Raw genomic sequence first — 25,360 nt, 5'->3', positions numbered from 1 at the left:
AAATGCTAATGAGTTAGTGGATAACTTACCAGAGCAGACTTCCCCACGCCTCCTGAGCCAAGGACCACTAGCTTGTACTCACGCATGGTGTGGTTTGTTTAAATTCTGACACTCTGAAAAAAATTTTAAAAAAGAATTAACAAACATACTAGGAACAGTAAAAGAATATACAACTATTAAAACAAATATGGGATTTTGTTTTGCTTTTCTTTTTTTCCTTGATACTATCTATTTTGGACTAGAGACCATATTGTAAAAATTATGTGTATTTTCACAGACTTGAAAAATTATTGCTAGACATCCAAACTAGTTGAAGATTTCTGCCAATCTTTAGCCTGTTCAAGTTACTTCTAAGAATGCTTGATTAAAAGACAAGATGATTTACTTAATTCTTTGCAAAACCATAATTCAAACCATTTATATTTTCTTGAACTGTTCACTCATGAGCTGTAATATAAAGTGCACAGTATTTCATTTGCTTATTGTTTTACCTAAACAGTATTATCTAGTAATTCTATACTATTTTGTCCATCACTATAGCTGAACCAAGGAAAACAGGTCACCTTTAAAATTATTAATCATGAACAGGAGAACAGATAGATTGCTAACCAGTATTGGAAGATATTAGTAATATACTTTAAGCTGGATATGGTAGAGCAAACATGATTCCAGCTACTCAAAAGGCAGAAATTAAGAGGATAGTAATTTGAAGCCAGCCCAGTGGGGAATTGTTAGTATGGGCTTATCTCAATTAACAAACTGGGTGTAATGTTTTAAGCCTGTATACCAGCTATGTGGGAGGCACAGGTAAGAAAATCATGGTCCAAGGCTGGACCTGGCAAAAATGCAAGACCCTATCCAACAATTAACTAAAAACAAAAAGGATGGTGGGCATGGCTCAAATGGTAGACTAATTGTCTAGAGGATGCAAGGTCCTGAGTATGAACCTGAGAATTACCACCCATGTATCTACCCACGCACATACACACACAGTAATATATTGACCAGGTACTGGTTGTTTATACCTCTAATCTAAACTACTTGGTAGGCAGAGATTAGGAAGTTGGTGGTTTGAGGTCAGCCTAAATATTAAAGTTAACAAGACCCAATCACAACTAAAAGCTGGCCGTGGTAGCATGCACCTATCATCCCAGCTAGATGGAAAATATAAACAGAAGGATCACAAGTCTAGCAACCAAGCATAAATGTGAGTTCCTATCCCCAAAATAACTAAGGCAAAAAAAAAAAAGCTAGAATTGTGTTTCAGTGGTAGTGTATCTGCCTAGCAAGTACTATTAAACCCAGTACAATTAAAGAAAAAAATAAGAAAAAAAAGGAATATACTGTATAAGGTCAAATTGTTGGACTGGGAAGGTGGCTCAGTGGTAGAGTGCATACATGAGCCCCTGGCTTCAATTCCTCAGTACCACATAAACAGAAAAGGCCAGAAGTGGTGCTGTGGTTCAAATGGTAGAGTGCTAGCCTTGAGCTGAAGAGCTGAGGGACAGCACCAGCACCCAGGCCCCAAGTTCAGGCTCCACAACAACAACAAAAAAAGGTCAAGTTGTTACAGAGGACAAATGGAATATAAACTTAATTTTTTTAATCTCCATGTCATAGGGATGGAGTACATTTTTGCTGCCAAGGGACCATTTGTATATTTATAACATTTGTGGCCACCCAAAATGTATCAGTAATGGCAGACAGCCACAGGCAGCTGATGAAAAGGATATAAAAATCATATATGTCTGTCTCATCATGGACCAAATGATTTTGTGTACCTGTATAGCCCTCAAGTTAAGTGTTCCCCACCCTTGTAGTAAAAAGCCAGTAAATAAAATAGGTTACTAATTTTTTTTTCCCCCTGTGCTGGACACGGGCACTGTCCTTGCTTTTTTGTTCAAGGCTAGCATTCTACCATCTGGGCAACAGCTTCACTTCTGGCTTCTTGATGATTATCTGATGGAGATAAGAGTCTCATAGACTTTCCTGTCTGGGCTGGCTAGGAACTACAATCCTCAGATCTCAGCCTCCTGAATGGATTATCTGCATGAGCCAACAGCATCTGACTAATTATTAACCTGTTATGTAACAACAAAACATTAACAGAGAGCTAAAGCAATTCACTCTTTTCAGCAAATTTAACAATATGCTAAGTGAAAGTGGCGCTGTGGCTCAAGTGGTAGAGTGCTTGCCTTGAGCTGAAGAGTGTAGGGACAGCGCCCAAGCCCAGAGTTCAAGCCCCACGACCGACCAAAAAAAAAAAAAAAGCTAAGTGATAAATGCACTTCAGTTCTTATTTTTGTTCATAATAGCAAAAACCTAGCAACAATCCAAGTATCCAAGAATGGATAAATGGTAATATATCCATTTAATGGAATACTATTCAGTAATAAAAAGGAATGAACACAACATGAATGATTCTCAAAAAACATTAAGAGAATGAGCCAGACACGAACAAATACTATATGATTCTCCTGATACAAAATTCTTTTTTTTTTTTTTGCTGGTTGTGGGGCTTGAACTCTGGGCCTGGGCACTGTCCCTCAGTTCTTCAGCTCAAGGCTAGCGCTCTACCACTTGAGCCACAGCGCCACTTCCAGCTTTTTCGCTTATGTGGTGTTGAGGAATTGAACCCAGGGCCTCATGCATGCAAGGCAAGTACTCTACCACTGAGCCACCTTCTCAGCCCTACTAAATTCTTTAAAGGAAGGACAAAACTAAGCTAGTATGTCAGAAGGCCAGTGCAGGTGGTTTAAGAGTTGATAACTGACTATCAAGGTGCACAAGGGTACTTTCTAGATGAAGAAAATAACCTTTGTCTTGTTTTCAGAAAGAACTGCATAGGTATACCCATGTATTAAAATTTACTAAACTGTACGTTTAAAATATGTGTGCTTTATTATACAGTACACTATTACATGTTGTTTAATAGAACTGGTTTAAGACAATTCAGTGGAGAATTTTTGACAGTACTAGTTTATATACATAGCAGACATGAATGATTATTTTAATCTAAATCAAACATTTACATTCTAGGTCTGGTTGCCATAGTATGAGTCAGAAAAATAGAAGTAGAAATAAAAACTTAAAAATACATGCTTCCCATCTTCACGAAATTTAGACAGGAGAAAGAACTAATAAAATATAATCTGAATAAAGTTAATATAGAGACACAGGTTTAGGGAGGGATGAAAGGACAGAGGATTCCCATGATAGTTTTTCAATTCTGAGGAAATAACTTAATAAATTAAAAGCACTATACACACATGTGTGCGTGCACACACACATATACACATACACAGAATACAACTTGGGTTAGTGTGGTTCGAACCAGAGCTTATAAAAAAGCTATGGAAGATAGAGCTGGGTACTAAAACTGACTTATGCTTGCAAAGACATCTGCCATGTTAGTTTACATTTTATCCAGTAAGCAAGGGGGAGAAAATAGTTCCTTTTCAAAAAGTTATTATGGTTACACTTACATTTTGGAAAAATAATTGGTAACAGTACATAAAATAGATAGAAGAAAGGAGAGACCAAACAGGAAAGAACACTCAGAAGCCAATGCCAATAGTTCAGGTGGGAGATGGCATGACTCTACCATAGCTTTATGGTGATGAGGGGTAGTGTTTTTCTCAAGGCAAGATTGGCAGAACCCTGTAACTGTTCAGAAGTTACTAGAAAGAAAAGTAAAGGATACTGTCTAACTAGCTTGAGAAAACAAATTGCTTATAATAGACCTTCAATTAAGCAAGAAATTCAAAAGAGGGTTTAGAAAGAAAAACTATACTTTCTTGGAGAAATTAAGTCTGTGATGCCTTTCAAAAAAGCACCTAACAGAAACAAAGTCTGGAAGGACAAGAAACTAATGAAATATATATATATATATATATATATGTACATATATATATATACACATACATTTATATGCTCTTAAGTAATTGTTATGGAACAAGGTAGTTATTGAAACCATAGCAGATACTTTAAAAAGCAAAAACAAAAGGGGGTATTGGACACTAGACATCTGATTGCCTACCAAATTTGTATTAGTGTTTCTCTCATTTACATAAAAATACTGACAGTTGAATACAGTATACATACATTTTACGCAGAAAGATCATCCTATTCTTAACCTTCTTTCTAGGTCTCTTAAGTCTGGGGACTGCTCTTACTATAATAGTATGGAAATTCACCATCTCTGTAGTTAAAAAAATGTGTAACTTCTAAAAGGTAATCCTAAGACATCAAAACTCATTTACATCCCCTAATACCTCCACAGTTTTTCAAGAGTAGCAGAAATTAGGGAATGAACTTGGAGATGATCAAATTATTTGGGATAATCCTCAACAACAAAATATTTGTTTTCTGTTCCTTAACAAAAGTGGTAAGATAGGGCTGGGAAGGGTTGGGAAGGTGGCTCAATGGTAGAGCGCTTGCCTTGCATGCTTTAGACCCTGGGTTCAATTCCTCAGCACCACATAAGCAGAAAAAAAAGCCGGAAGTGGCGCTGTGGCTCAAGTGGTAGAGTGCTAGCCTTGAGCTGAAGAGCTGAGGAACAGCACCCAGGCCCAGAGTTCAGACCCCACAACTGGACCCCCCCCCAAAAAAAAGAAGTGGTAAGATATTTAAACTTTATAGCCATTTTTAAATACTATAACCAGAAATTTTACAATATAATATTTACAAATGTAATGGAATTATCACTGTGTAAACATAAGCATATTTATCAATATAATTAAAACTGCTCACAAATGAAAACACACACATAAATTCTGAATAAGAATAACTGGAATTAATATTTTCTTTTTAAAGGGAGTTAGTTCTAACTCATTACTGCCAAGTTAGAAAACCACTATGGTCTTCCAAGCAAATCCCATGCCTTTTTATGGAAATCTCTTATGCTCTGCATTCCCAAAACAGTACCAAAAACTTTTTACTCTGGTTAAGATTTCCTGACAAATACAAAGGACAGGAATAAACATTACACTATGTTTAGGCTTTAAGTCAATCTTAAATCCTTAGCATTATGGTCCAAGATGTAACAATTTTTCATTCTTCCTTTGGCAAAACAACTTCTAAAGTAGCTTGACTGCCCATGTGAAGCAAATAACAAAAAATACATAAACTAAAGAATTACAAGACAAATGTTTTTCCTGCAGAACTGAACCTAGAAGACAAATTCATTAAAATAAAATTTCGTTGCAATAAGAAATTGTGTAACAAAATCTTTTAGTTAAGGACTATCAAAGGTACTTTCTTACCATATTGTTTGTTATCTTTAAACATTTACAGATACCATAAATATTCAAAAGAGACAAGCGGGGCTAGCAGGGTTTGGTGGTAGAGCACAAAGCATAAACCCCTAGATTGGGTTCATAGTACTGCAAAAGAAAACAGAAGAAAACTCTGACCTGTTACCACAGCATGGTAGGAGTACAGCATTCTAAATTGCAATAGGATTTAACTTTCTAAAATGAACTACCCCCCTTTCATAGTGTACCATCATGAAAAACAACTTTTTTTCCTTTTGCATCCTATGTTTTAACTTAGGGATGGGCTGTCCCACTTAAGCGCATGCTCCCAGCCCTCAAACTTCTGGATAATACAAAATCATATAAATATTATTTCATTAAAAATGTTTGAGGGAATGTGTTTGTGACTTTAAAAGCATCACTATCCCACAATACTATGAAATTTGGGAAATTATATAATCAATCACAATAAAGAATTTGAAAAAAAAATGTTTGAGGGGAAGGTATGGGAGGGAGGCACACGGATGGAGAAAGGAAGGGTGAGCAAATGCAGTCCTGTATATGAGTTATGTAAAAATAGAATTATAACAAGGGTAGGAATGGGGGGAGGAATAGAGAGGAATGATGAAAGGGGTGACACTGATCAAGATACATTATACCCAGATACTTATACCCAGATTTAGGGAATTGTAATATCTTTGTTCAACTGGTTACTAATAATATCTTTAAAAAGCAGATACTAGTTGCTTAGAGGACTGTAAAAGTTCTCATTATATACAGACTGAAAAAACAAAAAACAAAAAATACCCAATTCCCTATCTCTATATTCATATAGTTCCAAATCTCTTCTAGACAGGTAAATTCTGAACAAAGGCTGTATATAAAGACTTGTGAGACATAACGCAGAGATTGTTTGGTTCCTCTAATTCCCACATGGACACTAAAGCCCAAAGATGCTCAAGTCTCCTTTATAAAATGGCATAGAATTTACATAAAAACTGCACATTCTCTCATATATTTTAAATCATCTTTAATAATATCTACATTACCCAACAGGTATTATACCTAATACAAGATAAATGTTACATGAAGTTACTAACAATTATATAAATAGTTGACCTTAATAGGTATTTTTAATATATATTTTTTATTGTAAAGATATTGTACAGAGGGGTTACAGTTACATGAGTAAGGTAATGAGTACATTTTCTCTTGAGCCTTGTTACCCACTCCTTTGTCCCCCCCCCACAATCCCTTCCCTCCCCACCTCTTCACTCCCCCACAAGTTATAGAGTTCTGTTTTTGTTGTTGTTGTTGTTTTTGGCCAGTCATGGGGCCAGAACTCTGGGCCTGGGCCCTGTCCCTCAGCTCTTCAGCTCAAGGCTAGCACTCTACCACTTGAGCCACAGCATCAATTCCAGCTTTTTCTGCTTATGTGATGCTGAGGAATTGAACCCAGGGCCTCATGCATGCAAGGCAAGCATTCTTCCACTGAGCCACCTTCACAGCCCTAGAGTTCATTTTTAGCATAGTATCTTGTACATCTCATTGTTACAATGGGTCAGCCTGTATCCTTGTTTCAGCATTTTGTTATTTCCCTTCCCGTCCCCAAATCAGAAAAATGTATATACAAGACACAAATCAAATACTGTGAAAACAAGGGTTATACCAATAGGGGGGAACATACAAAAGAAACAAAAGAAATCACATAGTACAATATAAGTACATTAAAAACAACAGCAACAAAGATAAACCCTCTTGTGTCTCTATCTTAGGGTTCATTTCACTTAGTACCATCTTATATGGTCATATGTGGATGGCTTTTGGCCTCTTCTACTTGTCTGGTAAGGTTATCCTAGACATACACTAGTTATTGAAAATAAGAGAAACCATGGGACCTATGTTTCTTTGGGTCTGGCTTACTTCAGTTAGTATAATTTTTCCAAGTCTTTCCATTTCCTAACAAATGGGGTGGTGTCATTCTTCCTGATGGAGGCATAAAATTCCATTGCATGCGCGTGTGTGTGTGTGTGTGTGTGTGTCTGTGTGTGTGTGTACACACCACATTTTCTTGATCCATTCATCTACTGAGGGGTATCTGGGTTGGTTCCATATCTTAATTATGGTGAAAAATGCTGCGATAAACATAGTTGTGCTGGTAGCTTAATATGGCCTTGTTTGTGATCCTTTGGGTAAATGCCCAAAAGTGGGATTGCTGGGTCATAGGAGAGCTCTCAGTGAGTCTTTTGAGGAACCATCATACTGCTTTCCAAAGTGGTTGAACAAGTTTACACTCCCACCAACAATGCAATAAAGTTCCCTTTTGGCCACATACCCTCCAGCATCTGTTATCAGATTTCTTGATTATGGCCTTTTTAACTGGGGTGAGGTAGAATCAATGTTGTTTTGCTTTGCTTTTTTTTTTTTTTGGTTGGTCGTGGGGCTTGAACTCCGGGCTTGGGTGCTATCCCTCAGCTCTTCAGCTGAAGTCAAGCGCTCTACCACTTGAGCCACAGAGCCACTTCTGGTTTTCTAGTGGTTTATTCGAGTTAAGACTCTCATGGACTTTCCTTGCCCAGGCTGGCTTTGAACCATGATCCTCAGATCTCAGCCTCCTGAGTAGCTAGGATTACAGGCATGAGCCACTGGCGCCCAGCTCTGATTTGCATTTCTTTTATGGCCAGAGAAGTTGAGCATTTCTTCATGTGTCTACTGGCCATTCTTATTTCCTCTTCAGAGAAGTCTCTCTTTAAGTCTTTAGCCCATTTGGTTAAACACCTGTAGAAAACTAAAGCTAGATCCATATATATCACCCTGCACCAGAATCAACTCCATATGGATCAAAGACCTAGAAGTCAAAGCAGACACCCTGAAAACATTACAGGAAGGAATAGGAGAAACTCAAAGGCTCCTTTGCAGAGGCCGAAACTTTCTTAATAGAGACCCAGAAACACAACAAATCAAAGAAAGGCTGGGCAAATGGGATTGCATGAAACCGCAGAGTTCTAGAGCTTCTGCATGGCAAAGGACATAGTTGCAGGATCAATAGAAAGCCCACGGATTGGAAAAAGATCTTTACTAGCCATACAACGGAAAAGGGCCTCATATCTAAAAAGAACTAAAAAAATTAACTCCCCCAACAACAAATCCTCAAAGAAACAACCTCCCAATAGGTATTACACTTAATACAATATTAATGTTACATGAAGTTATTAACCATTATATAAATAGTTGTTACACTGTATACTGCATTGTTTAGGAAATTTTGACAAGAATAAATTTTATACATATTTCAGTATAGATGAGCCTTTCTTTTCTGAGTATTTTCAATCCACATTGTTGGTTGTATCTACAGGACACGGAACCTGAGGATGCAGAAAGTCAGTTGATTTGCATCAGAGTCCATATGGTTCTAAAAGCCTAAATTATTTACTGCCTGGCCTCTGAAAGTTTGTCAAAGAAAACATTAATTTATCACTGGGCAATAAAAGGTAACAAAAAGTTAGAAAAAATGTAAGAAAATGAAGAAATTAGCTTTAATGATTAGTGCCTACTTACCACAAGCAAAATACTGTTTTGAGTACTTTTATGACATGTTTAATTCTCACAACATTCTAATGAACTAGGACTTTCATCTTCATTTTTATAGATGAATCAGAAACTAAAATGAACTAAGCTAAACAATGATGAAGCACTGATTATCCATGAAAGTAAATTTTATAAATTAGTCTTAACCTACTAAAACCATGCCAGCCCAAATGCACTTTCTACTCATTCCCACAATGAAGGATGGTAAGTTCCTATAAATAGAAGACAACCATGATTCTCAAAAAGAGCTGACAATCACAGATCTGAGGAAAACAATTTGTCAAATGCAATAAATTCAATAAGCAGAAAGACAAAATTAAAAAAGTTAAGGGAGCCTATAGAAAACTATACAATAAATAAAATCTGCTTAAAAACCTCTTGAAGTTGTCATATCTATATAAAAGATACGCTGTAGACATAAAATGTACCCATCAGGTCTGGGAAGGTGGCTCAGTGATAAGAGTGCTTGCCTTGCATGCATAAGGCCCTGGGTTTGATTCCTCAGCACCATATAAGCAGAAAAAGCCAGAAATGGTGCTGTGGCTCAAGTGGTAGAGTGCTCACCTTGAGCTAAAGAGCTGAGAGACAAAACCTAGGCTGAGTTCAAGATCTATGACTAACAAAAAAATAGTAAATATTTAATTCGCAAAGACTTATTGTGAATGGCATTTGAGAGATGAGACCTTGGGGAGGGTGACCCAGTGGTGAGAGCTCAAATAACTCACAAATTAAAGAATTTCTGGGTTATGTATATCAGGAGTGACTCTGTTATAAAGCAAGCTCTTTCTGTCTTCCTTGTCTTTCGATGTGATACCCTCTGCTATGTTCTAAAGCATTCACAAGGAAACTGAGCAGATTCCTGTACTGGTACATTCCTGAATTTTCTAGCCTCTAGAAATGAAAGCAAATACAAACTTCTCTTTGAGTCACCCAGTTTCAGTTATTTTGTTACAGCAACAACAGAAAAGACTGAAACAACAAAGGAAATACCACAAAGTTCCACCAGCTACCAAGTTTAGAAAGACAACAAGCTGGGTGCTTGTGGCACAGGCCTGTAATCCTAGCTACTCAGGAGGTTGAGATCTGAGGATCACGGTTCAAAGCCAGGTGGGGCAGGAAACTCTATGAGACTCTTATCTCCAATTAAGCACCAAAAAACTGAAAGTGGTGCTGTTGCTCAAGTGGTAGAGCACTTGCCTTGAGCCCAAAAGCTGAGGGACAGCACCCAGGCCCAGAGTTCAAGCCCCACAAGTGACAAAAATAAATTTTTTTTAAAAAATTAAAAAACTAAGACAGAGGAAACTAACAAGAACAGAGGCAAACTAAGAAAGTTAGGAATCTTCAGATGCAAAGTATGCATAATGAATCTCAAACAGAGTGAAAAGAAAAAAAAATACACACCTAAATATATTGTAGTAGGAATTTCAAACCATTAAGCTATAAACGTAAGAACACAAATCATACCAAGCAAATCAATTCATAAAAATTATAGTGAACACCCTAATTGTATAATATATGAAAAAAATCTAGAGGGGAAAAAAACTGAATATTTCAACATTCTGAACTGGGAGAAGTTAAAGGAAGTAAAGGTATACTAGTTTTTATTGGAAAATGTATAACAATATTGAATCTTTTTTTCCCTTGTTTTTGTTTTTGTTGGTATTAAGTTTTGAACTCAGAGCCTTGTGCTTGCCCAGCTTCCTTGCTTGGCTGGTCTAAAGGGCTTGAGCCTCACCTCTAGCCAAGCTTTTTGGTGGTTATTGTGGAGATAGTATATTATGGGCTTTTCTTCCCTGGCTAGCTCTAAATCTTGATCCTCTGGATTTCAGCCTCCTGAGTACTCAGATTACAGGCCTGTACCACTGTCACTCAGCTTCTCTTTCTAGATGGGGGGGGGGGGGGGGAGAGAATCTAAGTACAAACAAACATGTAGAAAAATCTAACGTCAATAAACTAGACTAATAAAAGTTAAAAACCACCTGGAAAAATAGACAAAGTTAGCCATGGTTGGAAGCTGAAAAATAAGTAATATGAAAGAGTGATAAAAAGTAGCTAACAGAAGCAAGGCAAAAGAGATCAGTAATCAGTGTAATAATAATAATAATAATAAAAGAGAAGAAGAAGAGAAGAAGAAGAAGAAGAAGAAGAAAGAAGAAAGAAGAAGAAGAAGAAGAAGAAGAAGAAGAAGAAGAAGAAGAAGAAGAAGAAGAAGAAGAAGAAGAAGAAGAAGAAGAAGAAGAAATCCACAAATGGTAAAAGGTGATTTTATGAAAGGTCTATGTTGACAAATATAGTACCTAGAAAATAATACAAATAGCTGGGGTTGTTTTTTATGAATTTTCTTTTGATCCAAATATAAGTTAATGTAAAATCTCTGAAACACACAAGAAACTTTCATTTGTAGCAATCCACTCTAAAAACTACCTGTAGATATTCAGCCCTCTGAACTCTACTACCACAAAATAGTCCATTCACTGATGGGTGTTCTAATAATCAGAAAGTTCTTTACACTGCTCTTTGTCTTTGTAGAGGCCACTTGCTGGATTTCAGTTCTACCCACTATTGTAAACAAAATCAAGACAATTCCTCTTCCATTCTATACTCCTTCAAATGAGATTTTACATAGTTATTATTCTGTCCTCCTTTGATAAAGTTTCATTCAGTCTTTCTTAGTCTCTTTAAAGTAGTGTGTGCTTGGGGTTGAGGATTAAGCTCAATGGTAGAGCACGTGCACAGAATGCCAAAATACTGAGTTCAGTTACTAACACCACAAAACAACTACTTCATGTTTACTTAGCACTATCCGGAGTATTATCAACAGCTTTTAACATAAAAGAACATTCACTGTATTTCCCTAATTTACAATTACTCTAAACTTTCAGTTGCTTCTTTGGGTACCTCCCTCTGCATTTCTAAATAAGACTTATACTTCTCTTTATCTCTGGTTTTGGATACTGTGATTACAACAGATGAAAATCTTAACTTTCTAAATACATAGTAAAATATTTCTATATGTACAAATATGTAATAGTTGTGTTAATTCTGGAATGTCAACCTAATGTACCACTCAAATTGGTCAATCTGTTTCATGCCCTTCTCTTTCTACTCCTTCCTATTCTATACTCCTCCTCTCACTCTTCAAAAAAAAAAAAAATCTTTACCAGAGGTTACTATAATGTGTCCTAGTAGCCTTCTAGGCAACTGCAGATAGCTGTCAACTCAGGACTTTCCTCTAGAATAGTGTACTTCAAAGTACCTACATACAAATAGCTGCAAATAAGAGTATTCTTCACCCAAAATACTTAAGACTAGAAATACTTAAGACTTTGGATTTTGTTTTGCTTTTAATTTTGAAGTATTTATATATACCTTACTGGTAAAGCATATCTCATCTAAAATCTGAAATCTTAAATGCTCAAAAACTGCAAAATTAAAATACCTGAAAAGTTTTGGGTTTTAGAATATTCTAGATTTTGACAAGAGAGATACTTGATGATATTACTATTTGTTACCATTCTTTCAGAAAATAAAGCTGTTGCCAGTACATCTATATCTTCACAAGCATAATGTTTAGCTCAGCCGAACAGTATTAAACTATAATACTGCAGGTCTAATGACTATACTTGATTTTTTTTTTTTTTTTGGTCAGTGGTGGGGTTTGAACTCTGGGTCTGGGTGCTATCCCTCAGCTCTTCAGCTGAAGGCTAGCACTCTACCACTTGAGCCACAGTGCCACTTCTGGTTTTGTGAGTAGTTTATTGGACTTAAGAGTCTCATGGACTTTCCTGCCCAGGCTGGCTTTGAACTGTGATCCTCACATCTCAGCCTCCTGAGTAGCTAGGATTACAGGCATGAGCCACTGGTGCCTGGCTTTAATTTTTTTTTTTTTTTAAGAAAGAAAACACTAAAGTACAGTACATACCATTTTTATTCCCAAATAAATCTTTATCTCTCAAATTAAACTTTATCAAAATCTCTTATCAATCCTCTTACTCAAAAGGAAAACTTCTGACAAATTTGACAAGTGGTCTTGAAAGGTTATACTATTCAAACAACATATAAAAATCTACTTCACTGAACAAAATAATGTTAGTACATATATATATATATATATATATATATATATATATTTTTTTTTTTTTTTTTTTTTTTTGGTCGGCCGTGGGGCTTGAACTCTGGGCCTGGGCTCTGGCCTCAGCTCTTCAGCTCAAAGCGAGCGCTCTACCACTTGAGCTACAGCGCCACTTCCAGTACATATATTTTTTAAGAATAAACTCTGGGATTGAAGTGCTGCTCAAGTAGAATACCTTTCTAGCAAGTACAAAGCCCTGTGTTCACACCTTACTGATGCCAAAATAATAATAAACAACTCTGGAAGCACATTGTTGTATCTCCTTTTTTGTGATATGTAATTTTTTTCTTTCAAGTCAATTTTGTCAGGATTTTTAATTTTGTTAATTCTTTTTTTCCTAAGAAACTATTTGCTTTGTTAATATCTCACTGATGGCTTCTATTTTTCTGCTTTCTATTTTAATGCTGATTTTCCCCCTTTCTTAAGTTTATTTTGCTCATTTATATTCTGGAAATTTCTCTTAGGGATGCCCAATAAGTGGTGAAAATTCCCAGCTGTTATTTGTCTGAAATGTCTCCTTACATTAGCTTTCCACTTCCTTTAGTCCTGCAAGATACTCTCAGTACACTTTACCATTCTATTGTCTTTTTGGTTTCTATTTTCCTTTCAGATCCTACTAATGGCATATCTTTTCAAAGAATCTGTCTTCTTCCTCTGGCTGTTTCTGAGATAGAACTGCTTGAAAATTTAACTATGAAATGTTGACTGGTTTAGATTTCTATTTATCTTGCTAAGGATTTGATTTTTTTGGTGCTGGTCCTGGAGCTTGAACTCAGGTCTTGGGCTTCTTTTGCTCAAGGATGGCACTCTATTTATCACTTGAACCACAGTGCCACTTCAGGCCTTTTCTGTGATTAACTGACACTCATGGAGTTTCCTCTCTGAGCTTCAACCATGGTCCTCAGATCTCAGCTTCCTGAGTAGCTAGGATTATAGGCATAAGCCATTAGGTGCCCAGCAGGATTTGCCTTGTTGAATTTAAATCCTTTTGCACACAGTTTGGGAAAATTTATACCGTAATCTTAAGTATTATCTTTACTTGACTTTTCTTCACATCATGAATTATGGCTAGACAACTCTAAGTCTTCTCTTATATAACTTAGAGTGTAGACTGAACTGCAACAATGAGATCATAAACTTTTTTTCCCCTTCATGCAATAATTGGAAGGGATAGTTCAAGGTTTGTTTGGCAGTTTAGTATTTTGAGAGCCAAGTTTTCATATCCTTTTCTCTGTTACCCTTAAAATACGGCTTCCATATAGCCAAAAATAGCACACCAACTGTGCTACATGCCAGTCAGTCCATGGGAAGACAGAGGAAGGAAAGAACATACCCCTTCCTCGACATGATTTAGCAGTTACACATCCCATTTCCACTTGTATCTTGAATTGCTAAAACCTTGACACATATACCTCACTACCAAGAAGGCAGTGAAATGGAAGTTTTATATGGACAGCATAGGCATTTACTTAACACATCCCTTCATTATTATAGGGAGAAACTTTCTCAGGAAAAACTAGTAGTTTCTGCCACAATTTTCAAATATTATTTTCTTCTCATGTATTTCCATCTCTTACTTTTTGGTTAATCTATTTTTTAGATTGTCTTCCTGTTCATTAATTTTCTAATATTATCTACTGCTAACTTGTTCATGGACTTTCCTCTCTGGGCTTCAAACCACGGTCCTCAGATCTCATATTCCTGAGTAGCTAGGATTATAGGGATAAGCCATTAGGCACCCAGCAGGATTTGACTTGTTGAATTTAAATCCATAAATATGGGAAAATTTATATTGTAATCTTAAATACTATCTTTATTTGACTTTTCACATCATGATCTATCTATCTATCTATCTATCTATCTATCTATCTATCTATCTATCTATCTATCTATCTATCTATCTAATCTATCTATCTATCTATGCACGCACATGCACACACCTGTGTATTTCATTTTAGTTCTCTTCTCTTTTTTATATTTTTTATTGTAGAAATACTGTACATAGGGATTACAGTTACATGAGTAAGGTAATGAGTACATTTCCTATCAAGCATTGTTACCTCCTCCTCCTGTCTTTTTTTTTATACTAGTACTGGGGCTAGAATTCAGGTCCTAGGTATTGTCCCTTAGCTTTTTGCTCAAAGCTGGTGTTCTTCCTCCTCTCCTCTCTTCTTTCTTTGTCTCTGTCACTCTCTCTCATATATATGGGCCACAAATTTCTTATTTACATTTCTAGTGCAGCTGAGATGACAGTCATGCACTACTGTAACAAGCATTGTGTTTGTTTAGAAGAGGGTCTATCACACTTTTTGTGAGTGATCTACCCAAGTAACTATGATTATAAGTGGAAGCTAAGGTGCCTGGCATCTTATTTCTTCCTGAATTGTGTATTTTAAAAAATTATGAAGGGGAAAGGGGGAAGGGAGGACTTAGGTAGGGAGGGAAGAGATAGTAGGGGAAAAACAAAGAAGGGGCTAGGTTCTGACTAAAATGTTAGAGAAACACTGTTTCCCAAACCTGAATTGCCACTTAAATCCAGTGCCAAAATTTGAGACAATTTTCCTAGGAGTTTGGGGGAGTAATGGCACATAGATACTTAATGGATTGTCTCCTATTAGGCTGACCTTAATCTCCCTCCTATCCTCTCTGTCTGCCAAGGCAATGGAACCCTAAGCTCATCATTTACAAAGTTCAGTAAATGGTCTCAGACAATGGTCTCTGCATTCTGGTCCTACCTTTGACTTACTTCTCAGCCTTGAGTGGGTCTTGTAAAAATACCAATTCTGAGAATGGGGGTATATAGCTCAGTGTTTGCCTGGCTTGAGCAATGGCTCTGAGATCAATCCCTAGCACTAGAGATAAACAATAACAATGCCTGTTATTCCTAAGAAGTACTTTCCTGATCCCTTTGAGTCAAAAATCTCATACGTTCTCACTATACAGATACAGGTATTTTTCCTTACTAATGCCTGTCACTGTTGCAAATGAAATATTTTGTGTAATTTTTAACTACCAAAATTAAACTATCTAATTAGACTATAAGAGTTCTATACAAGGCTCTAAGTTACAAACACAACTTACCACTGGTAAAACATTTACCACATTAACTTCCTTGTTAAGAAAATGTAGCTGAGATTAAATATGTCACTGGTTTCTGGTAATTAGACAACATAACAACATTTAAGTAAGAAGCTAATGCTTTTCCAGAGGCTGTGGGTCTAGCCTGTAATCTTAGATACTCAGGAGGCTGAAATCTGAAGATCATGATGTCTCAGGTGGTAGAGTTCCAGCCTTGACTGAAAAAGCTGAGCTCAGCCCCTGAGTTGAAGCCTTAATACTGGAAAGGAAGGCAGGAATTCAGGCAGGCAAGAAAGAGAGAGACAGAGATACAGAGAGAGAGAGAGAGAGAGAGAGAGAGAGAGAGAGAGAGAGAGAGAGAGAGAGAGAGAGAGAGAGAGAGAGAGAGAGAGAGAGAGGAAGGAAGGAAGGAAGGAAGGAAGGAAGGAACGAAGGAAGGAAGGAAGGAAGGAAGGAAGGAAGGAAGGAAGGAAGGAAGGATTACAATCAGAATCTCTGTTTATAAGCTGCTTGCTTTAAAAGCTTTAAATCTATCAGCTTGGCCAGATAAAAGTTTGATGCCCTTGGATGTTTATAAATGGCTATCTTGAAAGAATCGCTATTTCAGTTTTATAGTTAATTGGAGATAAAGAGTCTCATGGACTTTCCCTGGCTGGCTATGAACCATAACCTTCAGATATCAGACTCCTGAGTAGCTGGGATTACAGGCATAAATCACGAGTGCCTCATCCAAATATTTTTTTTTTTATTTTTTTTATTGTAAAGATTCTATACAGAGGGTTACAGTTACATGAGTGGGGTAATGAGTACACTTCCTCTTGAACATTGTTACCCCCTCCATTGTTTTCTCCCTACCATCCCCTCCCTCCCTCCCTTCCCCAAGGTTCTTTTTTTTTTTTTTTTGATTGTGATTAAGTGATTACTTAATTTCCGGAAATTCACAGTATTGTGGAATAATGATGCTCATTTAAAGTCACACGTTCATTCTAACTTTCCTGGAGCAAATTGTCTATCACAGTCTGTAATATATAACGGTGTTCATATGTTATATACCATACACGTGATCAGCAGCATGGGGATATTTAGTAGTGGTTCAACCAGATGAGTGGGAGTTCTTTGTTTCTTAAGTCCTGTTAGTTTTGTCATATCACCTAACATTTTGGATTTATCATCCGCTTATCAGGGAGACCATGTACTGTTTGTCTCTTCGTTCTTGGCTTACCTCGCTCAACATGATTCCTTCTAGCTCCATCCATTTCCCTGCAAATGCCATTATTTTGTCATTTCTAATGGCTGCATAATATTCCATTGTGTATAGATACCACAATTTTTGGATCCATTCATCTGTGGTGGGGCATCTAGGTTGTTTCCATATCCTAGCTATTGTGAACAGTGCTGCAATAAACATGGAGGTGCACGTGTCCTTGTATATTGGTTCCTGTTGTTCAGGGTAGATGCCTAGAAGTGGTATGACTGGGTCGTAAGGGAGGTCAATCTTTAGCTTTCTAAGGACCCTCCAGACTGCTTTCCAAAGTGGTTGTATGAGTGTACATTCCCACCAGCAGTGTAATAGCGTTCCTCGTTCTCCACATCCCCTCCAGCATTTGTCGTTGGCTGATTTGTGGATGTGGGACATTCTGACTGGGGTAAGGTGGTATCTCAGGGTTGTCTTTATTTGCATTTCCTTCACCACCAGGGATGATGAACATTTCCTCATGTGTTTCTTTGCCATTTTTATTTCTTCATTTGAGAAGTCCCTCTTTAGTTCCCTTGCCCATTTAGTAATTGGTTTGTTAGGTTTGGGAGGGATTAGTTTCTTGAGTTCCCTGTATATACAGGATGTTAACCCCTTGTCTGATATATTGCTGGTAAATATTTTTTCCCAATTAGTTGGTTGTCTTTCTAGCTTGGTTGCGATAGCTTTATCTGTGCAGAAGCTTTTTATTTTAAGGTAGTCCCATTTGTCGAGTCTCTCTCCAATTTGTTGTGACCCTGGGACTCTGTTCAGGAAGTTCCTTCCTGTGCCTATTAGTTCAAGTGTCTCTCCTACTCTGTCCTGCAGTAGTTTCAGAGATTCAGGTTTAATGTTAAGGTCTTTAATCCATTTTGAGTTGATGTTGGTGCATGGTGATAGGCTGGGGTCCACTTTTAGTTTTCTGCATGTGGCTGCCCAGTTTTCCCAGCACCAGCGGTTGAAGAGGCTGTGTTTCTTCCATTGTATGTCTTTGGCTCCTTTGTCGAATATCAGCTGGCTGTAGGCCTGTGGATTTATTTCTGGATCTTCTATTCTGTTCCATTGGTCTTCGGGTCTGTTTTTGTGCCAGTACCATGCTGTCTTTGTTATTATAGCTCTGTAGTAGAGTTTGAAGTTCGGCATGGATAGCCCTCCCATATTGTCTTTATCCCCTAGAATTGTTTTGGCTATTCTAGGTCTTTTGTTGTTCCATATGAATTTTTGGACTGTTTTCTGTATTTCAGAGATGTACGTCATTGGGATTTTAATAGGAATTGCGTTGAATTTGTATATTAGTTTTGGAAGTATTACCATCTTTACTATATTAAGTCGGCCTATCCAGGAGCATGGGAGGTCTTTCCATTTCCTAGTGTCTTCTGCAATTTCTTTCTTTAACTTTTTATAGTTCTCATTAAATAGTTCTTTTACATCTTTGGTTAGGTTAATTCCTAAATATTTTATTTTTCGGGAGGTTATTGTGAATGGGGTTGCTCCCTTTATTTCCCTCTCTTCCTGTACGTTATCAGTGTATAGGAAGGCAACTGATTTTTGTGGGTTTATTTTGTATCCTGCTATTTTGCCAAAGTGATTTATGATTTCTAAGAGTTTGGGGATGGAGTTTTTGGGATCTTGGAGGTATAGTATCATGTCGTCTGCAAAAAGGGATAGTTTAACTTCTTCTTTTCCTATGCGGATCCCTTTAATGTCTTTTTCTTGCCTTATTGCCCTGGCTAAGGGTTCTAGGACTATATTGAAGAGGAGTGGAGACAGTGGGCATCCTTGCCTTGTTCCTGATTTTAGGAGAATTGGTTGTAGCTTTTCCCCATTAAGTATAATATTGGCTATTGGTCTGTCATAAATGGCTTTTATTGTTTTTAGAAATGTTCCTTCTATTCCTATTTTTTCCAGAGCTTTTAGCATGAATGAATGTTGAATTTTGTCAAAGGCCTTTTCTGCATCTGTAGCGATAATCATGTGATTCTTGACCTTGGCTCTGTTGATATGTTGGATTACATTTATTGACTTACGTATGTTAAACCATCCCTGTGTCTCTGGGATGAAGCCTACCTGGTCATAGTGAATTATTTTTTTTATGTGTTTCTGGATTCTGTTAGCTAGAATCTTGTTAAGGATCTTTGCATCTGTGTTCATCAAGGAGATTGGCCTGTAATTCTCCTTTTTGGTTGGGTCTTTGCCTGGTTTGGGGATGAGTGTGATATTGGCTTCGTAGAATGAGTTTGGGATAGCTCCTTCCTTCTCTGTTTCTCTGAAGAGCTTGAGGAGTATGGGTATTAGTTCTTGTTTGAAGGTCTTATAGAATTCTGCTGTGAATCCATCTGGTCCTGGGCTTTTTTTTGTTGGAAGACTTTTGATAGCTTCCTGTATCTCATTATAGGATATTGGCTTATTTAATTGGTTAACTTCTTCTTTGCTCAGTTTGGGCAACTTGTATTTCTCTAAAAATGCATCCATTTCTGCCTGATTTTCTTCCTTTAGAGAGTATAGCTTTTGAAAGTACTCTGTTAGAATTGTTTGGATATCTTGGGTACGTGTGGTGATGTTTCCCGTGGCATCCCTAATCCTATTAATATGGGTTTCCTCTCTTCTTTTTTTAATTAATCTAGCCAATGGGCCATCAATTTTGTTTATTTTTTCAAAGAACCAGCTTTTTGTTTGGTTTATTTTGGTTATGGTTTTCTGATTTTCTAATTGGTTAATCTCTGCTTTTAATTTGGTTATCTGGCTTCTTCTAGTAGCTTTAGGTCCCATTTTTTCCTGTTTTTCTAGCTGTTTTAATTGCAACATGAGATTATTTACTTGGTCTGTCTCCATTCTCTTGATGTGGGCACTGAGGGCAATAAATTTGCCCCTCAGGACTGCTTTTGCTGTGTCCCACAAGTTTCTTTGTGAGGTGTTTTCATTTTCATTGAGTTGTAGGAAATGCTTTATTTCTTCTCTGATCTCTTCTGTTATCCAGGCATTGTTAAGGAGTGTGCTGTTCAATTTCCATGTATTGGAGAAATTTCTGCGGTATGCTTTGTTATTGAGAGCTAGCTTGATTCCACTGTGGTCAGATAGGATACAGGGGATTATGTCGATCCCTTTGTATTTGCTTAAGTTCCTTGCATGAACTATGATATGGTCTATTTTGGAGAAAGTTCCGTGAGCTGCTGAGAAGAATGTGTACTGTGTTGTTTTAGGGTGAAATACTCGGTAGATGTCAGTTAATTCTGCTTGCAGTATGGCCTCTCTTAATTCGGTAGCTTCTTTGCCAATCCTCTGGTTGGTAGACCTGTCCTTTGGTGAGAGTGGTGTGTTAAAGTCTCCTAGTATTATCGTATTGGGATCTATTTTATTCTGTAAGTTTGAGAGCATTTGTTTGACATATCTGGGTGCACCAATATTTGGGGCATATAAGTTGATGATGGTTATATCCTCCTCTTGGATTGTTCCCTTTATTAATATGTAGTGTCCGTCCTTGTCTTTCTGTACTGATTTTAATGAAAAGTTTATTTTGTCAGATATCAGGATAGCTACACCTGCTTTCTTACTGGGGGCGTTTGATTGGTAGATCCTTTTCCACCCCTTCACTCTGAGTTTGTTTGTATGTTTGGCTGAGAGGTGGGTCTCCTGAAGGCAACAGATGGATGGGTCTTGTTTTCTTATCCAGTCCTCAGTTCGTTTTCTTTTAATTGGCGAATTCAGCCCATTTATATTAAGAGAAAGTATAGAGAGATGCATTGTTGTCCCTGCCATTCCGTTTTCCTAAATTTTTCTTTTTTCCTTTCCTCCTGTGCTTGCTCAGTTAGACTTTGAGTAACGCCTGTTTGGGGCAGGCCCCAGTTCCTGGCTGCTTTCTTCAGGTTGTGTCCCCCCTCTTAGAATTCTTTGTAATGCTGGCTTAATGTTTATGTATTCATTTAGTTTTTCTTTGCTATTAAAAGTTTTCAGTTCTCCATCAAATGTGAATGCTAGCTTTGCCGGGTAGATCAGTCTGGGTTGGCAGTTATTGGCTCTCAGGGCTCGTATGGTGCTTTCCCAGGCTTTTCTTGCATTCATTGTTTGTGTGGAGAGATCTGCAGTAATTCTTATTTTTTTCCCATTGTAGTATAGCTCCTTCTTCATTTTTGCTGCATGCAGGATTGTTTCCTTATTATTCAGATCTATCATTTTTACTATAATGTGTCTAGAAGTGTTTCTCCTGGGGTCTTGCTTGTTGGGTGTTCGATAAGCTTTTGTGATGTAGTTAAGATGGTCGTTTTTGAGGTGGGGAAAATTTTCATTGATTATATTGTTAAATAGGTGGTGCATTCCCTTGCTCTGGAATTCCTCACCTTCGTCCACTCCAATTATGCGAAGGTTAAATTTTTTAGCATTATCTGCTTGCTCTTGAATATCCCTTTGGTTTAATTTGAGTAATTTTTCCATATCTGTCACTTTTTGGTCCAGTTGGTGTATTCTGTCTTCTGTATCTGACACTCGACCTTCCATTTCATTCACTCTGTTGACAGTGGCTTCTATTGTGGTTTGCATGGAGGAAATGGATCCCTTTATGGATTCAATGTTGGTTCTCAGAGTACTGATCTCACCTCTCAATGAGGTATGCATTACCTCTAATTTGGCGTTTATCTCACTTCTTACTGAGGTTTGTGCAGCTTCTATTTTTGCATGCATCTCTTGTTTGATACCCTGTATCTCTTTGGATAGTTCATCCTTGTGCTCTTTCAATTTCTGATCAATTTCTCGCTTTATTTCTTGAGTCATTGCCTCCAGCAACCCTTGGAAGTAGCCTTTGTCTTCCATTCCTGCTTTGCTCCCACTGGGGCTCTCCCCTGTGTGGCTGCTGGCTTTTGAGGTGAGCTTGCTGTCCTGGGTGGTAGTAAACCTTGTGATTTTTCTCTGTGATTTTCGCATGGAGGTTCAGGAGACTGCTCTTCAATTTTGTTTTGGTGTGTCTGTCTTTGCTTGGTTGCTGATTCTGTATTGGTAGAGAGAGTCTGTGCCTGATCTGGGTTCTGTTGGGAGCCTATTTCCAGCTGCTATTCTGACTTACTTAGGATTCTCAGCTCTCTGCTGTAGATTGCTGGCAGTTCCCGCCTTTGGAAGGGTTGAGCAGCCTAGACTGCTTGTGTTTGCTCCTACGGGTGCTCTTGTGAAGAACAGATGCTCTGGATGCACTCTCCCAAATGCTGGAGTCTGCTATGGGCTCCTGATGTGTTTTTGTTTGTTTGTTTTGGGCTGGTTGTGGGCTTGAACTCTAGGTTTGGGTGCTGTCCCTCAGCTTTTCAGCTCAAGGCTGGCACCCTACCGTTTGAGCCACAGCACCACTTCTGACCCTTTTTGCTTTTGTGATGCTGAGGAATCAGATCCAGGGCCTCATACATCCAAGACTATCACTCTATTGCTGAGCCGCCTTAACAGTCTGAGCTCCTGCTTACTATCAGGTGCTGGCAGCCTGTGTTGCCCAATTCCCAGTCTAGGGTATATGGGTGGAGTTTTGGTGGGGTTTGGGCTTCTCTTGTCCTGGGCCTCCAGGTCTTTTGTTGTCACAGGCGTGCTTCCCCGGGGAGTGTTGTTTCCTGGCTTTCTCCCCTCTGTTGAGGCCTATGCTCAGCTTTTTACTTCAATTGGGAGGAGTTGGTTGTGTTGTTCAGGCGCCGGATCCCCGGGCCTGGTTCCGGCCCCAGCCTGGAGCGCGCTTGTTAGGCCTGTGCTGATGTGTATACCACCTAGGTTATGCAGCCTGGAGCGCACTCGTTAGGCCTGTGCTGATGTGTATACCACCTAGGTTATACAGCCTGGGGGACACAGTTCAAATTTCTTCTACTGTTGGTAGTCTTGACCCAGGGGCGCTGTTCCTGGCTTGGGCATTTAAGCTCCCTTCCAGGGGTGCTCTTGCTCTAGCCTGGCCAGCTGAGTGTGCTCCACGGGCTGGTGGAGCTCTCAAACAGTTCCCAGTTTTAGTGGGTCCTGTGGTCCGGGTGTTGGGGTAGGGAGTCTAGGTCAGGGTCTGGGGATTCCCTCCAGCTCTGGTCTCCCTTGAGGGATACACTTCCCCTGTGGGGTACTCACCCTGGAGCTGGTTGTTTCTGTGTGGTGTAGGTCGTCAGTTGTTGTTGCAATCCGGGCTGGGTTGGGCGGTGGTGGCTCTGTGTGATTCTTTTCTGTCTCTGCCTCTGTCGAAGCTGTCGGGTCAAGAGTGTCCCCGCTCAGACAGCTTCTTCGCGGTACCTCTGGGGCCCGAGTGGCCCCGCCGGGTCGTTGCGATCGTGATCGGGCGGGCGGGTGGGTGGTCTGCAGACAGTTCCCTTTGCGCGCTGCTGGCGGTTTTGGCGGGATGGAACCTCTCTGCTCGGGTGGAGAGTGCCGGGTCGTTGCGATCGCGATCGGGCGGGTGCGCTGCTGGTGCCGAGCGGCTTTGGCGGGATGGAGCCTCTCTGCTCAGGTGGAGAGTGAGGGGTGGGGGTGGGATCCTCGTGGAGACTCCCGGCTGGTAGGCTTCTCTGTTCCTGGCGATCCGCTGTTCTGTAAACCAGTACCTGGTGATCTGAAAGCGGCCCCCTGTGTCTCTGCTGTGTCTCTGGGGCTCCCCCAGCCCCCGCCGGGGCCGGCTGGCCGGCGGCTTGGCGCACTGCCGCGCGGCCAGTAAAGGTTGGGGGAGGGGTCTTCGCTTTTCTTCTGAAATTCTTCTTTTCCTCTGTTTCTTTTTTGTTATTCTCCGCCTCTGGTTTTTCTCTGAGTGTTCGTCTTTTTGTTGTTGTCGGTCTCTTGGGGAGATTAAGCGTTGGAGCTCGCACTCTCTTTTTGGTTGGAGAGAGCTGTGGCGTTTCCCTACTGCCCCGTCGCCATCTTGGTCCCCCCTCCTCCAAATATTCTTTTTATATGGCCATCAACTCTTTCAGACTAAGTAACTTGCTAAAAGCTGACTCCTGAATCTCCCTGTCATACCCAATCTTTCCCCCTCCACAGGCTCCATAAGGAAGCTAGAATAATCTTTACAAAATAAAAAATTTAAAGCGGAACACCAGTGGCTCATGTCTGTAATCCAACTAATTCAGGAGGCTAAGATCTAAGGATCATGGGTTGAAGCCAGCCAAAGCAGAAAAGTACCCATGAGATTCTTATCTCTAATTAACCACTCAAAAACCAGAAGTGGATCTGTGGCTCAAAGTGGTAGAACGCTAGCTTTGACTAAAAGACGCTAGCTTTGACTAAAAGAGTCGACGCAGCAGTAGGGCCCTGAGTCCAAGCCCTATAATTGACACTCCCCCCCCCCCAACAACAACAACAAAATCACACTAGTAATCTCCCTATTCCTTACAGTTAAGATATTTCAGTTGCCATTGCTCTTAAGGATAAACACTAAAATATTAAGAAGGATAAACACTAAAATATTAACAAGGATAAATATTAAAATATTACAAAAGGGTCTATGTAGTTTGATCCCCAAATCTCACTCTAGCCTCATCTGATAAGTTACTGCTTTATTCTAAGTGCTCCAGACAAAGTGGCCTTCTTTCATTTTTTTCCAGTGTGGCCTATGCTTTCTCTTGCTAAAGAAACAAATCAGCTGGAAAAGAATTTTAGAGAGTGTTTGAGGACGTAGCTCACTGATAGAACTATTGGCTAGCACACTAAAGGCCCTTAATCTTAGCATTGAAAAAATACACTAAAACCCAAGTGTTTTGGAGAACAATCAAGTAGGAGAAAGGAACAGAATTCATGGAGCATGTGGTTTCATCCTTTTATAGTGATATTTAAGCAGACTTAGAAAATTATAGAATAAAACAGAAATCTGAGGAGGGTAGATAGAAAGCCTTTAGATACTTGGTGACTTTCTGAACACAGATGACACTGTAATCTGAGAGCAATGAGGGGTTGATTAGTAAGGAGGTAAGGTAAGACATAAAACAAGGTGTTAAACTTAATCTTTTAGGTCAAGGTAAAGACTACCTTTATGTAGTATAATAGGAAGCCACTGATGATTCTGAACAGAGGATGACCAGTTTCCACTGAAAAATGTTAAAACTCTCTTGCTATGACAGAAGAGCTCAAGAGCAGAGGCAGGAAGAA

The 25,360-nt window shown here is 38.9% G+C and overlaps 1 protein-coding gene across 4 annotated transcripts in view; it reads right to left on the bottom strand.

The window, feature by feature from the left end:
* Rap1a (RAP1A, member of RAS oncogene family) overlaps positions 1–25,360 on the bottom strand; it is a 93,574-nt gene that overhangs the window by 25,591 nt on the left and 42,623 nt on the right. For all 4 annotated transcript variants that reach the window (XM_070006297.1, XM_070006299.1, XM_070006296.1 and 1 more), the window contains exon 2: positions 30–113. In XM_070006297.1, coding sequence (XP_069862398.1) covers positions 30–86 — 57 coding nt within the window. In that variant the 5' untranslated portion in view covers positions 87–113. The remainder of the gene's footprint in view (positions 1–29; positions 114–25,360) is intronic.

This window comes from Dipodomys merriami, unplaced genomic scaffold (assembly GCF_024711535.1).
Source record: "Dipodomys merriami isolate MVZ:Mamm:240054 unplaced genomic scaffold, mDipMer1.0.p SCAF_7, whole genome shotgun sequence".
NCBI classification, from domain to species: Eukaryota; Metazoa; Chordata; class Mammalia; order Rodentia; family Heteromyidae; genus Dipodomys; species Dipodomys merriami.
This window is presented reverse-complemented; position numbering and strand designations above follow the sequence as displayed.